Here is a 14,060-nt window from a genome sequence, read left to right on the forward strand (position 1 = left end):
CTGGTCCCCCGGGAGCGCCAGCTCCAGACACAAAGGGCTCCGGGGCTGGGAGGATGGGATGGGGTGAATGGGAGCCCAGGAGGAGAGAAGGGAGGGATGTGTCCACGAGGTGGCCCAGGCCTAGCCAGGGATCAGCACAGGCATGCCAAGGGGTCCTGTTTGTCCTCCCTACTTCAAATGACAGCGGGAACATGTGGGCAGACGGCCCCTCCTCCCTGGGCTGGGGTTGGTGGAATAAAATCCAGAGCAGCCAGCCCCTGCCTGATATCGAGTGGGACCCCGGAAGTCAACAGGGCTGACTGCCAGCCCCCAAAAGTATGAGAGGGGAGAAGGGAGTCCTGGGGTCCTTCACATCCATATGCCAAGCCCAGCTGAGAGTGGCTGCCCCCACGTGTGGGACCCTGGCTCTCAACTCCTTCTCTGGAAAAGGGCTGCGTGTGCTGAAGGCTCCTCGCCCTCTCCTCTGGCTACACAGCATCGAGGCTGCCCCTTTTTTTTTTTTTCGTAAAGCAGCTGTGAGGTTGCTGGCAGAGATTTTATCCCACTTCGTCCCTTGCCTTAATGGACCCAGCCCCCAGGGGAGGCAGAAGGACAAACTAGAGCCAGACAGACCTGGGTCCGGGTCCTGGCCCTGCCACTCATGGGCCACCTGACCTCCAACACATGTCACTGCCTCATCCGTGGAGGGAGACAGGCAGCACAGCCCCCCTGGGTGTCTGTAGGGTCCGGGATGGTACCCTCAGGCCGGGCACTCAGACCCTGGGCTGACGGTGACTGGTGGCCACCAGAGCTCCAGGAGTCAGAGCCAGACTGACTGGGTGCGATTCCTGGCTCTGTGCTCACTGGCTGGGTGATGTGGGCAGGTTATAGAACCTCTCTGTGCTTCTCTATAAAGTGGAGGTTAGGAGGATGAAATGAGGTAATGTGTAAAGCGTTTGGATAGAGCCTGGCACATGGGAGATATGCTAATAAACATTTGCTACACTTAATAATTCGACCTCAGGCCCAGGGTGCTCCGGTGCTGGGGACCTGTACTGCTTACTAGCTGATGGGAAAATGAACATCTCTGTGCTTCCGTTTCCTCATCCTTCCTCACAGGCTTGTGAGGATTGTGTGTTATCCTGGCTACTACCGGTGCAATAGGCACTGCTGTTCTCCCATTTATGGAGGTGAAGGCTCAGAGAGGTTGACTGACTTATCCAAGGTCACACAGCAGGGAAGTGGCAGAGCTATGACTGGTACCTAGGTTTGGTCAACAAGACCTGAGCCTGCCTTGTTCAGCTACAGCAACTGTACAACCTCCAGGGAAGGGGCCAGCAGTTTGGAGAAGCACACAGATGATGCCATTTCTTTGTTACCAGGGCCTGGGCGGGCATGGGGTCAGGTCTGGAGTGGCTTATGCAGCTTTTTCTCATCCTCGTGACCACTCCGTGAGGAAGGCAGGATTCCTGTTTTACAGTTGAGGATCCTGAGGCACAGAGGAGCCAAGGAACCTTACCCAAGGTCACCCAGCTAGTGGGTGCGGGAGCCAGGACTTAAACTCAGGTCTGTGGATGTAAAGCCAGTGAGCTGAGCAGAAATGGAGGCCATGGTGGGCCGTGTCCGAGGCCAGCCTCTCACCTGGGTCCAAGGAGGGGAGAGGCCACTCAGAGGTCAGAGGTTGGGGTGGCACAAGGTTGGATGGGACCATGGAGGAGCAGGGAGATGATGGCAGGAAGGGTGGCAGGCCACCCCCGCCCCCCTTCGAGAAGCATCTGTGAGGATTTTGTGGCAGGTCAGGGGGCAGGGCTGTATCTTTGTGGCTGCCTCAGTAGTCGGAGTCTCTTCCTGTGCCAGAGTGGCTGCAGGGAACAGCGACTGTGGCCAGGACATGAGGGCAGGGGGACACATCGTTCCACCCCCTGGCTGCCCTGGGAGAGCAGGTCCCGGCACTCTGCACTAGGCCGCCAGAGCGAGAGGATGGAGATGGGGCAGGGGAGGTTGCTGATGGCCCCAGGCAGAGGACATGGCCCAGAATAGCACACGTGGCAGGTGTTGACCAGGTTACTAGGCACCCAGAGATGGGGAGGTGACCACCTTCCCAGGGCAGCCCATACAGCCCAGCCAGTGTGCAGGGCTGTCACACAGGCATCAAATGGCACGTTCCTTCACCAAAGAGACAGAATGGGGACACGGGTGCCCCGTGGCCCTCCCTTCTCTGTCGCTCCCGCTTCTCCCAGTCCTGGGCCGCCCTTCTCTGCTCCCCTGCCTGGTCCATTTCCTCTGCCTCCTCCTTCTCCTGTTCGCTCTACCAACATGTCTCCAGCCAGCTCTTCCCCCACATCCTTGCTGCTCAGGAGGACGGGGCACAGAGCCTGAGGTGGCTCATGCGTCCTGCTCCCCAGAGACCCGGGAGCTAAGCCCCAAGATGACTGGCCCGGGAAGGAGAGCTGGGTAGGTCTGCGGGAGGTAGGCATGCCCACTTCATCAGGCTGCCTCCTGTCTCTCCTCCTCTCCCTGGTGGCCTCCAGCCCCTTCCTACAGGATAGGGGTAGGGAGGGCAGAGCTGGTGTGTGCCCACCATACCTTGGACCTGCAATCTACGCAGCCCCTCTGGCCCCAGAACCCCTTTCAGCAGTGTGGGCAGGCACTGAGCATGCCTGTGGGCAGAGTGGGGGCAGCCCTAGGGGGGACCTTGGGGATGGAGAAGTCCCCAGGTTGCCCCAGACAGCAGTGACTCCCCACAACCCTTCAAGGTTAAGTGATCCCTGATGTGGAGGTGGGCTTGGTGGGCCCTCCCTGCTCCCCAGGGTCTAGGTCAAGGGCTGGGCAGTGTAGGTCATGCCCTGTGGCCCGCCTTGCCCTGCATTGATGCGGGTGTCTGTGAGAGGCTCCTGTGTACACAGGGCACACCTGGACGCGTGGCCTCGCCTCGCATCTTCCCAGGACCCTGTGTGCAGCTGCAGCTGTGGGTGTGTGTCTGTGCTGGCGCCAGAGGGATGCAGGAGCCCGGGACCATCAAGGATGATATGCTGCTGGGGGCGGGAGGAGCGGGGGCAGGGCTTGGTGAGTGAGGACCTCGGAAGCCAATCGGAGCCAGGTTGTCTCCCGACAGCCAATCTGGGAGCGGGGGCTCCTAGTGGCTGCTCAGAAACCCCGCTAGGAGGAGGGGCCGGCCTAGGCCCGGCAGGCTCTGCATATAAATGGCCCCGGGAGGAGCGGTACCCCATCTCAAAGCCTCTGATCTCCTGCTGGAGCTGCCTCGTCCCTCTGGACCCAGTGACTCAGGCTTTTTGGTCGCCCTTCCTGGGCGAGGCGGTCGCGTCCCTCGGCAAGATGCCGGAGTGCTGGGATGGGGTGAGTGAGGGCTCCGGGGCGGCGAGGGGGTCAGGGACGAAGGGCATCCCTCAGCCCATGTCTGGTGGCGAATCTGCCTTCAGTCGCCTCACCTGGGGGATCGCCGAGGCAAGGCCAGCAGGTCCTCGTCTCCCTGGTGACCCTGGTCTGCCGTGTTCGGGGGTAGCTGCTAGCCCCCGCAGGCCGGGGAGGGGTGACATCTGCAGAAAACGGCATGGGCTGCGACTTGTCTGCAAGCCTGTGTGGGCCGGCGTGCCAGCGTGTGTACACCCCGCGGACAGTGTGCCCTCCGCCTGGCACGTGCCCGGCTGGCGTCTGCCTCGCGCCTGTGACCATCTCAGCGCTGGGGGAGGCTGTGCGCCCCGCGTCTGTCTGGGGTGCCTGTGCGTGCACCCCAGGGGGCTGCCCTCGTGACCCTGCGGGCTTGTCTCGGTTGTTTGGGTGGCTGCACCTGAGTGCGAACAGGACAGACAGCCTTTCTTCCTTAGGAGTTGCTTGCAGCGCCTCCTGGTCCCCAGGGCACCACGGTGCCAGTCGAGCAGAGGCGGGGAGGTCTGGGGCGAGGTGCTAACTAGGCCGGCAAGCCAGGGTTCTTGTGGGGGAGGGGACGAGGGGGGTCGCGGTGCCTTATTTTGTGGGTGGGGGAAGGCACCCCTGAAGCCCTGAGCCTGCAGGCTGGGCGCCTCCTCCCGCCCGGGCAGCAGTACCCAGGGGTGCTGTTCTTCCTCAAGGAGGGAAAAGCAGGGCACACCTTCTCCTGCACCCCCAACCCCTGCCTGCCGTGCCCGGTCCGCAGCCCACGGGGTCGCCCCGCACCCGGGCAACGACGTCAGTGGCTGCCGCGGGCGCAGCCCGGGTCCCTGAACGATGGATGCGGTGGAGGGAAGAATCGGACTAGCCTCCCCTCCCGGGCGCACGCGCTGAGCCCTGGCTCAAAGGCCCCGCAGCACTCAAGGTCACGGGCGAGGAGAACCCAACCGGCGGAGAGGGGAAGTCAGAGCACCCTCCCTTGCTGCCGCAGTGCCTCCGGCGGATGCCCACCTGGAGGCGGGGCTGTGCTCTGACGTCACCGGGAGCCAATGGGAGCGCGCGGCCCTGGGGGTGGGGGCTCCGAGTGCGTCCGGCTGCGGCCCCTGGGGCGACCCCCTTGTGCAGCACCCAGGGGGACAGGGACGCTCGGCCTCGATCAGGCGGAGCTGGGTCTGAGCTCCGGGGTTGGAGGAGGCGCAGGGAGGTCGGCGCGAGGGTTCAGCCAAGGTCACTGGGCCGCGCGGGCCGGGCAAGCGCGGCGACGCCCCAGGGTCTGCCCAGGCCCACGCTTCCCGTCCCCGGGGAGATGCGTCTTAGTAGGGCGAGCACTGCGGCTGAGTCCCGCCGCCCCGGGGATGGGGACCTGGGGCGCCACAGGCTGGGAGGGGACAGACCCCCCTCACACACAGCCATGGGCAGTGGAGGTCTGGGTGTGGAAGGCCGTCGCCCTGGTCCTGACTTGTGCCCCGCAGGGCTGGAATGACCCTGTGCGGGGACTGCACTTCATGCCGCAGGAAGCGCATTGCGCTCTAGTGCGATGGCGCGCCTCCTGCCCCCGACCCCGCCCTCCATAGCGCTGTGCACCGCTCCTGCCCCCCGACCCCGCCCTCCACAGCCCTGTGCACCCCTCCTGACCCCGACCCCGCCCTCCACAGCCCTGTCCACCCCTCCTGCCCCTAGCCCCCACCCTCCATAGCACCGTGCACCCCTCCTGCCCCCAGCCCTCCCCTCCGTAGCACCGTGCACCCCCCTGCCCCCAGCATTCCCCTTCATAGCACCATGCACCCCTCCTGCCCCCAGCCCTCCCTCCATAGCCCTGTGCACCCCTCCTGCCTCCAACCCTGCCCTCCAGAGGCAAGAGAGTGTGGTGGGTGGGGGATGCAGCACGGCCTCCCCAGCAAGTAGCTGTGCAGCGGCTGCCTGCTTGGTAGTCTTCTGGGTGGAGCTGGATCTCCTCCTCAGAAAATGCAGCCTTCAGCGCATACCCTTGCCCCTGAGGCTGGCACCTGACAAGGCCTGCCCTGCCCTCTCTGGGCTCGACCTTGGGCAAGTCATTTCTCCTTCCCCCATCTCAGATTCCTACTCTGAGGCTTGTGTCACTATGAGGAGTAAATGAGAAGATACGTAAGAAATGTCCAGTCCGTGGTCAAGGAGCAGGAAGTGTTCCTTGTTCTGATGGCCTTGAGGGAGGACAGGCCTGGGACAAGGGGAGGCTGTGGTGGCCCTGGCCACCTGGAGGGCAGCAGCAGAAGTGTGGCTTCCACGGGGTGGCCTTTGGCCACGGGGTTGGCAACACTTTGTCATCCCCACTGGAGACTCGGGCCGGGACAGTGGCCTCTGAGCCCAGACCCAAGAAGGCCAGCCCCCAAGAAGATCTCTTGGAATCTGTGTCCTCCATCTGCAAAATGGGGGAGGAGCTCCTCTCTTGCATAACACGCAAGGCACCTAGCACACAGTGAGTATTCAGTCATCTGCTGCTTCCTCCCTGTCCTTGACCCTAGCCCCACCTCCAACTCACTGGCCACCCCCTTTGGTTCCTGGGGCTCCCCATGGTGCAGGGCAGGGCTGTTTATTCAGCTCTGACGGACCCTCTTGGAGTTTCCCAACTGAGTGGCCAAGAGTGACCAGTTGCAGAGGGCCAGCCAGCAGAGGACCTCCCCAGGGCTCAGGGGGGCACAACCCAACCTCTCCAAGTGCCCAAGGCTCCGCAGACATCAGCTTGGTTAGTTCTCACTTAGTCCCCGTGAAAAGGCTTGGGAAAAGGTGGCTGAGGCACAGAGAAGTGGTGTCCCCTGCTCAAGAGTCATACACACAGTAAGGAGCAGGCACAGCATCCAACTCCTGCTTCCTGAAGGACTAACAGCATCCCAGAGCTGCCACTGCAGAAGGCTCTTGGGGAGGGGGTGGGTGTCTAACCTGGCCCTGCCTGAAGGGGAGGTGCATTCAAGGTGGAAGGACCCACCTGAGCAAGAGTCTGGAGGTGGGAGCCAGGGGCAGGCCTGGGGGTTGGGCTTGGCTGGCGTCGGGGTGTTCACCGAGGATTCTAGGCAGGGCTGTTGAAGCCATTCCCCTAGAGGAGCAACAGCCCTTCGAGGGTTCTGGGTTGGGAAGGAACACGGTGAGGGCAGGGCTCAGGCTGGGGTGGCAGAGCTGTCCTGGAGGGGCTGCAGTGAGACGGAGAAAATGGCCTCGCTGGACCCTGGAGGGCTGCGTGCAGGGCACCTCCCCCCACTGGCTGGTTTGCAGAGGGGACCAGAACTTTCCATGCAGACCAGTCACATCCCTGTGCCGAAGGGCCCTGGGAAGGGTGCTCCATCTGGTCTGTCCTCTCTGGGAGCTGCTTGGGGTGATGAGAATGGGGTGCTCCAGGTGGAGGCCCCACAGGCCCAGCAGCCCCCAGGCTGCCCCACAGCCTCATTCCCCAGAAGAACCAGGAGTGGGGGCCGCCCGGAGTGTCCAGCCTTGTCTCTCCCCTCAGGAACACGACATTGAGACACCTTATGGCCTTCTGCACGTGGTGATCCGGGGCTCCCCCAAAGGGAACCGCCCAGCTATCCTCACCTACCATGACGTGGGCCTCAACCGTAAGTGCACCCCAGCCTCATCCGGCTTCCTCTGCCTGGAGTCTCCCAGAGCAGTGAGGCCCCCTTCTCTCCCCGTAGGACCCCATAGATCCCTGCGCCCACTTAGCTTTGTGCCCTTAGTTATTTGGGCCTCAGTTTCCCTGCTGGAGCATGAGGCTGATCACTCTGCCTCGCCCTGCCTCCCAGGCCCACGGGCCCCCCTCCCCCTCTGCTCAGCACAGCTGAGAGGTGTGTCTTTGCAGACAAGCTGTGCTTCAACACCTTCTTCAACTTCGAGGACATGCAGGAGATCACCAAGCACTTCGTGGTGTGCCACGTGGATGCCCCCGGGCAGCAGGTGGGGGCGTCGCAGTTTCCTCAGGGGTAGGTACCCCGGAGCCCCTCCAGCTCTCCCCAGCTCTGCGCCCAAGACTGCACCTGGGCCTGACCTCCTGCTCTGCCCCACAGGTACCAGTTCCCCTCCATGGAGCAGCTGGCCGCCATGCTCCCCAGCGTGGTGCAGCACTTTGGGTGAGTCCCTGCCTGGCCCCTGCCCCCGTGCTGGGGGCCCAGGGGTGCCCACCACCACCACAGAGCCACGAAGCTGCAGCTGAGGCTGAGGACTGTGGGTGGCAGTCATGGGAAATGACACCCCCAGCCCTAGGGTGAGCAGCCATGCTCTCCACCAGGTTCAAGTACGTGATTGGCATTGGAGTGGGAGCCGGAGCATATGTGCTGGCCAAGTTTGCTGTGAGTCTCCCCCCACCACCCCCCCACCCCGCCCCCCACATCCTAGGGCAAGTCCCTGGGGGGGGCGGGGCAGGCTTTCAGCCCCAGAGAACTATCGCTGCTCTTTCTTCCTTCTCCTCCCCCTACTTCCTCTTCACTTAGAAAAGCCCTCTTTTCTTTTTTCCTCCAAGGAAATTAACTTTAAAAAAAAATAGGTTACTTTGTCCATACATTTCCTCAAAAGATTATAAATTATAACATGCTTGACAGTTATCCAAAGCCAAAACTTCTATTAACAACAAACTATACAACTAGTTGCTCTAGCCACTGAACAAGGGTTAGCCTAATCACCCATTCATTAAATAGGGTAATAGTTAAACATGAATCGTTTTGTAACCCAAAAAGTACACTTATGTTGAGGTCGCGAGGTTTAAAGAAAGTCACATTTGAGAAACATCCTGTCAGATAGGAGCCTCCAAATTTTTCATCTCTAAAAACAAAACTTAATTTTCAGGATGCAAAATATTTCTTTCTTCAAAAGAAATGACCCAAATTTTTCCACTCCGGTTTTGGAAACAGCACTTAACCATTCTGTTCACTGTAGACCACTGCCTCCCCCCAGACAAACCTGCGACAGTAGTGTTGTATGTATATTACCATTTTCCCCTAAACATGGGCACTTGAACAGAACTTGTGAATCTCTTTGACAATATCTAACACAGACAGGCTTTGGGAAGGTCAGTGTCCTACTTAACATCACTATGAAAGCAAAGAAACAAAATGTTTGATTGGAGGTGTTTAATCCTCAGTTTTACAATAGCAGCATCCTCAGAAGTATATTACAAGAGGTGGAAAACAGTGATATAGGCATAGATTCCAAATAAAGAATTTTGAGAGCTTACAGGCAGGAAGGAGGCCGAGCTGGGGCAGCTGACTGGGAAGTCCAGGCAGGTTCCTAGGCCAGTGGGTCATCTGTGGCATCTTGAAGCCCTTACGGAGTCTGTCCTTTTCCTCGGTCCCTCCCAACCACCTAGGAAATAGGAAGAGCCAGAATTTTACAGCCCGTTTTCTAGTTGGGAAGATTGGGGCCCCCTGCCCACCGTTCCCCCCACCCCAAGCCCTGTCTCCCTCTCACCGGCAGCTCATCTACCCCGACCTGGTGGAGGGGCTGGTGCTGATGAACATTGACCCCAATGGCAAAGGCTGGATCGACTGGGCCGCCACCAAGGTGAGCGTGGTCAGCCCGGACGGGGATGGTGGTGGTGAGGGGCGGCACTCACATGCCCTCTACCTCGGCCCGCAGCTCTCCGGCCTGACCAGCACTTTACCCGACACGGTACTATCCCACCTCTTCAGCCAGGTAAGGGCATGGGGGCCGTCCTCAACAGGAACAGGGGTGGCCAGGCAGGGGGTCTTAAGGAGGCTCAGGCAGCTTCTGAAGGGCCTGGTTCTGCCTCCTCCTAGCCGGGCAGGAGGAGGGGAGTTGGGGTTCTGTGGCATCTGACCTGTGTCACCCTGTACTCTGTTGTTAGCCATGATGTTGGGGCATCTGAAGGACAGATCGGGGGTGGGCCTCCTCCCATCGCTCAGTGGAGCCTCCCCTCCCCTCCTGAGGTCCCAGCCCCCCACCCCACCCTGCTGGGAGCTGGAAAGGGCTGCTCTGGCGGTGACACGTGCACGTCCCCTCTGAGCCCACGCCCCTGTCTGTCCGCTCCCTCCGTGTGTCCCCGTCCGTCCCCCTGGGCCCAGGAGGAGCTGGTGAACAGCACAGAGCTGGTGCAGAGCTACCGGCAGCAGATCGGGAACGTGGTGAACCAGGCCAACCTGCAGCTCTTCTGGAACATATACAACAGGTGTGGGCAGTGTGGGGCTCGTCAGCACTGGGACGCAGGGCCCCCAGTCTTTTGGGGGACCCCTTGCTACAACCATCCATGGGAGGAGGCAGGCAGACAGTGTGTAGATGAGCAGATTATTGAGCCTCCGAGAGGGCTCGCTTCTTGCCCAGGGTCACACCCCTCGAGGAGCACAGGTGGAGCAGTGCTCCAGCCGACTCTGGTTCTGGGCTCTTCCACTCCTCCCTTGGGGCATTGCCGGCTGGGAGCAGTGGGGGATGTGGGCGACATCCCTGACCCCAACAACCCTGAGCCTCAGTGCCGACATCTATAAAATGGGGAGGAGGTTGGAGGAAGTCTGGTTGTCAAGCTCGGCTCCCTGGAGCCCCTTTGGGGTTGCCCTGCAGGGGACTAGCCAGGCCCCCTCACTCACCTGCCCTCTCTTCTCTTTCTCCTGCAAATATTTACTAAGCACCTGCTGTGTGCATGATGCTGGAGAAAGTGAAGAACAAGTGAGGCCCAGGCCCTGCCCCGACTGTGGCCCAGGAATCCCACAGGACAGAGGCTTGTGCACATCTGACAAGTGCCTCAACGGGGAGGGAGAGCCAAATTCGAGGGCCCACCTGGCATGATTTGGGGGGTCCAGGAAGAAGTCACGCATGAGGGAACACTGAAGCCCTATTTATGCAGAGCAGGCCCCTGTGTGCCTGTTTCATCAGTTGGGATCTGTGAGGCCGTGTTCTACTGCTGAGATGACTGGATGAGCTTGAGGCCCTACTCTGGACCAGCCAGGGGACTCCTGGGGATGGGGTTTGGCTGAAATACAGGAGTGTCAGGCTTAGGAGCAACACGCCCTGTCCTCCCAACCCCCTGCCTTGGGATCCAGTCCTGGGATGCCCATCTTGGCCTCTCTCTGCCTGCAGCCGCAGAGACCTGGACATTAACCGGCCTGGAACAGTGCCCAATGCCAAGACGCTCCGGTGAGTGCCCCCTCCCCTCCAGCCTGCCCCGCCTTTGCCCCATGCCCAGGCCACACAGCCCTTTTCCTCTGTGTCTGCAGCTGCCCCGTGATGCTGGTGGTCGGGGATAATGCGCCTGCTGAGGATGGGGTGGTGAGTGAGGAACTGAGCCCTGACCAGGGGTGGGAGGCAGGAGTAAGGGGGTCACTGGCCTCTGGGCAGCAGGGCCAATTCTTGACCCAGCCCAGGGAGGCCTCAGGGACAGGCACTGGGTGGTGGGCTTCTCCACCACCTGGTGCAGCCCCCATCCTTCAGGTGAGGGAGGTCTGGAGACCGGAGGGAGCTGGGGCCAGGGCACGTGATGGTACCTGATGCCCCACCCCCTGCCCCACCCAGCAGTGCAGCCCCACCTCAGTCTCTGCCCACCTCAGGCCCAGAGGCTGATCTCCCTTCTCTCTAAGGTTTGATTCATCATTATGAAATAAGTAATTCACGAGCACAGCACTGGTCCCCCTTTGACCTTTGTCACATATGGGGATTGTGTGTCACCTCTCCTATTGGAACTCCAAGAGCAGGCAGCCTGAGGGCTTCATGTCCCCCTCAGCATAGAGGGCCAGGAGTTCAGGAGTGCTCAGGGCAGCTCCCAGTGTGCCCAGAAACTACCACATCCTCCCTGTACCTGAGGGCTTGGGGAGCAGGGGTGTGGGCTGTGCTGGCCATCTTGACCCATGCAGAGTTCTGAGTCTCCTGCTGACCCTTGGCCCTTCCTCACCTCACCGCCCAACTCCTGTGGTCCCTGGTGCTTTCCTAGCCACTTCCGCCAAGGTGGCCCTGGCTCTCCGTGAGGACAGTCCCCAGCCCCTGCCCCATCAGCAGTCGTGAGTGGAGGCGAGGGTCCTGATCTCCAGGGGCGTGGCCTTTCAGAAGGCAGCCTGGGGAGGGGCAGCCTTAGCCAGCGCCTGTGTCTGCCGCTGCCCTCCCTCCCTCGCCTCCCTCCCTCCTCCCAGCTCTGGGGATAGACCCAACCTTAGCAACCGGGCCAGGGGCTCCCCTGATACCCTCTTGGGGGCCAGGGCCACCTTGCTCTGCTGAAGCTGGCTCCTTGTCCCCAGGTCGAGTGCAACTCCAAACTGGATCCAAGCACCACGACCTTCCTGAAGGTGAGGCCTTCCTCCCAGCCCTGAGCCAGCACCCACCATGGGCCCAGCCTCAGAGAGGGGCCTGCCTGGGGGCCCAGCCGGAATGGGAGCAGGACTGTGTGTCCAGCCAGGGGAGCCTGTCCAGGTGTGCAAGGCCCAGGCAAGGTGTGCGGTGGCTCCTGCTCAGCTCACCCCCCTCTCTCTCCTGCAGATGGCAGATTCTGGTGGGCTCCCCCAGGTCACACAGGTGAGACTCTTGGCCCTCCCTCCCTTACCCAGCCCGGGTTGGGGAAGCCTCCCCCCGCCCCCATCCCAGGCAGCCAATCAAAGCCTGTGCCTGTCTGCCCTCCTGCAGCCTGGGAAGCTGACGGAAGCCTTCAAATACTTCCTGCAAGGCATGGGCTACAGTAAGTATACCGCCCCACCCGCCCCGGAGACAGTGGGCAGGCAGCGAGGTGGGGCTGAGCAGCCTACGGGCATGTGAGCTCTGTTATTGGGGTCTGGATGCTGGGCCCCTCTGGCCACATGCTCCCCACCATAGCTGGGGCCCCAACTAGGGCATCTCCACCTAAATTATAAGTTGATCATCCTGGGCTGTGCTCAGCTCTCCTGTGCCCTTGGGGGGCTTTAGGACACTGCTCTCATGTCTGGGCCTGATGCATCGGGGGCTCTTGTCCCAGCCCTGGGGGCGCAGGGCCCAGTGGGGCTGGGTCCTGCCAGAGAAGCCTGCCTGAAGGTGAGTCAGACACACCAGCCACCCCTGCCGGGGCCTCCAGCACCTGAGAAGGGCTTTTATCACAGGTAGTGGATGGTACCGGGGGCATCCGAGGAGCGGGCTTGGAGTCTGGGGACTGGGGAAGGCAGGTGAGGCCATCCTGGTGTCAGGAGAGCTGAGGGCAGCCAAACCTGGGTGGCATATCTGAAGACCCTGCGGTAACAGAGGCAAGGTGGTGGACCTGGCTCCCTGCCCGCCCCCTCCCTTCTCCAAACATCACCCTGTGCAAAGATGAGACTCCCAGACTGTGCTCAGGAGCCCCCCAGCACGCGCGTACCCCTCTCTGGCGGCACGGGAGCATTTCTGTGACCCCATCCTTCCTCCCAACCCCCCCATACACTTGGCTCTCCTGCGGGAAGCAAACCTCCTCTCTCTGATTCCCCCACCCCAAGACTTCAGCCTCTGGAGCTAGTGCCTCCTCGGGAGGACAGGCCCCTGGGGGGCTGGAGGGGTGCACATCCAAGAATAGAACTCCCCCTGGCCCCCAGGGGCCTGCCAGCCTCTCTGTGGAGAAGTAAGGCAAGGAGAGGCCAAGGCCACCAGTGAGACACTGGAGGCCAACAGTGAACGTTTGTGGGATGAGTGGATGAGCAACACTTGTCAGCCCCTGACGTTTTCTCAGGGCCCTGGGCGAAGTACCACCAGGCAGCCCGAGAGCTGGGAGGGCTCAGGCCTTGTCGGTGTGAGCCCCTCAGTGCCGCAGCCCAGGCAAGATGAGGGCCCCCACCCTGCTGTCGGGGCTCCTGGGGCCAGACTAAGACCAGCCCGCGCTGCGGTTCCTAGTGGCCCGCTGTGGTGGGGGGCGGGCGGGGCCGGGCTTCCTGAGGCTCTAGTCCTGCCCCAGCCCTCTCTGTGCCTGGACTTTTCTCTCATCTCTGGCCCATCTCCACGCCCCTGCCTCACCAACCATGCTCTTCACTGGTGTTCTGTGTCTCCCCACCCCGCCCTCTCCGGCCCTGTCTTCTCTCTTAGTTGCGTACTTGAAGGACCGAAGGCTGAGTGGAGGAGCAGGTACCCCATGGCCCCTCCCCTGATGCATGGACCCCCCCGCCCCCGCCCCAGTCTCGCCCGCTCCTTCCTCTGTGCAGTGCTGCAGCCAGGCTGCGTCTTGCTGTGGTTTGGAACCTTCTTGTGTCCTGCTCCCCTCCAAAACCCAGGGCAGTCCTGCTCTCCCGCAGGTCCTGGACCACGTGGCTCTGTACCACTGGAGGGCTCTAGATCGGCTGAGGTTCAGAGCAGTCTTGCTTCTAGGTTGCCGTGGGCCACGTGACTCCCAGAGCTCAGGAACCAGAACCTCTCAGAGGCAGCGCCTGGCCCTGGGGACGACAGGGTGGCTGGTTGAGTTGAGGAGGGTAGAGTTGGCCCCTGCGGGTCTGTGAAACTCTGAATAAGAGCAGAAACTGGATTTAGGGTGATTTGAGGCCCCCACACCTTGTCCTCCTCCCCCTGCTCCACCATGCTCTTGAGGGAGGTAGAGTTGGAAATATGTCCCATCCCTGCACTAGCTCAAGGACACCCAGTCAACTCCCACCCCTGGCCAGCTGCCGCGAGAAGGGTCCTGCTGTCTTCTGCGGGGCCCCTGGTCCCCTGTCCTTTGGCTCACTCACTGTTGCTGGCACTGCATGCCTCGGGCTTGACGGAGCGGACGCAGAGCCCTGGCTTGCTGGTGGAAGAACGGGGCTCGCTGGCCGCTTTGC

At 61.5% G+C, this 14,060-nt stretch overlaps 1 protein-coding gene across 6 annotated transcripts in view; it reads left to right on the forward strand.

The window, feature by feature from the left end:
• The window catches only part of NDRG4 (NDRG family member 4), a 41,213-nt gene that overhangs the window by 24,925 nt on the left and 2,228 nt on the right, over positions 1–14,060 (forward strand). For 2 of the 6 annotated variants that reach the window (XM_070612033.1, XM_070612031.1), the window contains exons 4-16: positions 6,845–6,950; positions 7,193–7,313; positions 7,398–7,460; positions 7,619–7,679; positions 8,800–8,886; positions 8,962–9,018; positions 9,408–9,511; positions 10,414–10,470; positions 10,551–10,602; positions 11,562–11,609; positions 11,800–11,835; positions 11,944–11,995; positions 13,336–13,374. In XM_070612033.1, coding sequence (XP_070468134.1) covers positions 6,845–6,950; positions 7,193–7,313; positions 7,398–7,460; positions 7,619–7,679; positions 8,800–8,886; positions 8,962–9,018; positions 9,408–9,511; positions 10,414–10,470; positions 10,551–10,602; positions 11,562–11,609; positions 11,800–11,835; positions 11,944–11,995; positions 13,336–13,374 — 883 coding nt within the window. Of the gene's footprint in view, positions 1–2,716; positions 3,337–6,844; positions 6,951–7,192; positions 7,314–7,397; positions 7,461–7,618; positions 7,680–8,799; positions 8,887–8,961; positions 9,019–9,407; positions 9,512–10,413; positions 10,471–10,550; positions 10,603–11,561; positions 11,610–11,799; positions 11,836–11,943; positions 11,996–13,335; positions 13,375–14,060 lie in introns of those variants that run through there. The other 4 variants (XM_070612035.1, XM_070612032.1, XM_070612029.1 and 1 more) reach the window with 3 other exon arrangements.

This window comes from Equus przewalskii, chromosome 3 (assembly GCF_037783145.1).
Source record: "Equus przewalskii isolate Varuska chromosome 3, EquPr2, whole genome shotgun sequence".
Lineage (NCBI taxonomy): Eukaryota > Metazoa > Chordata > Mammalia > Perissodactyla > Equidae > Equus > Equus przewalskii.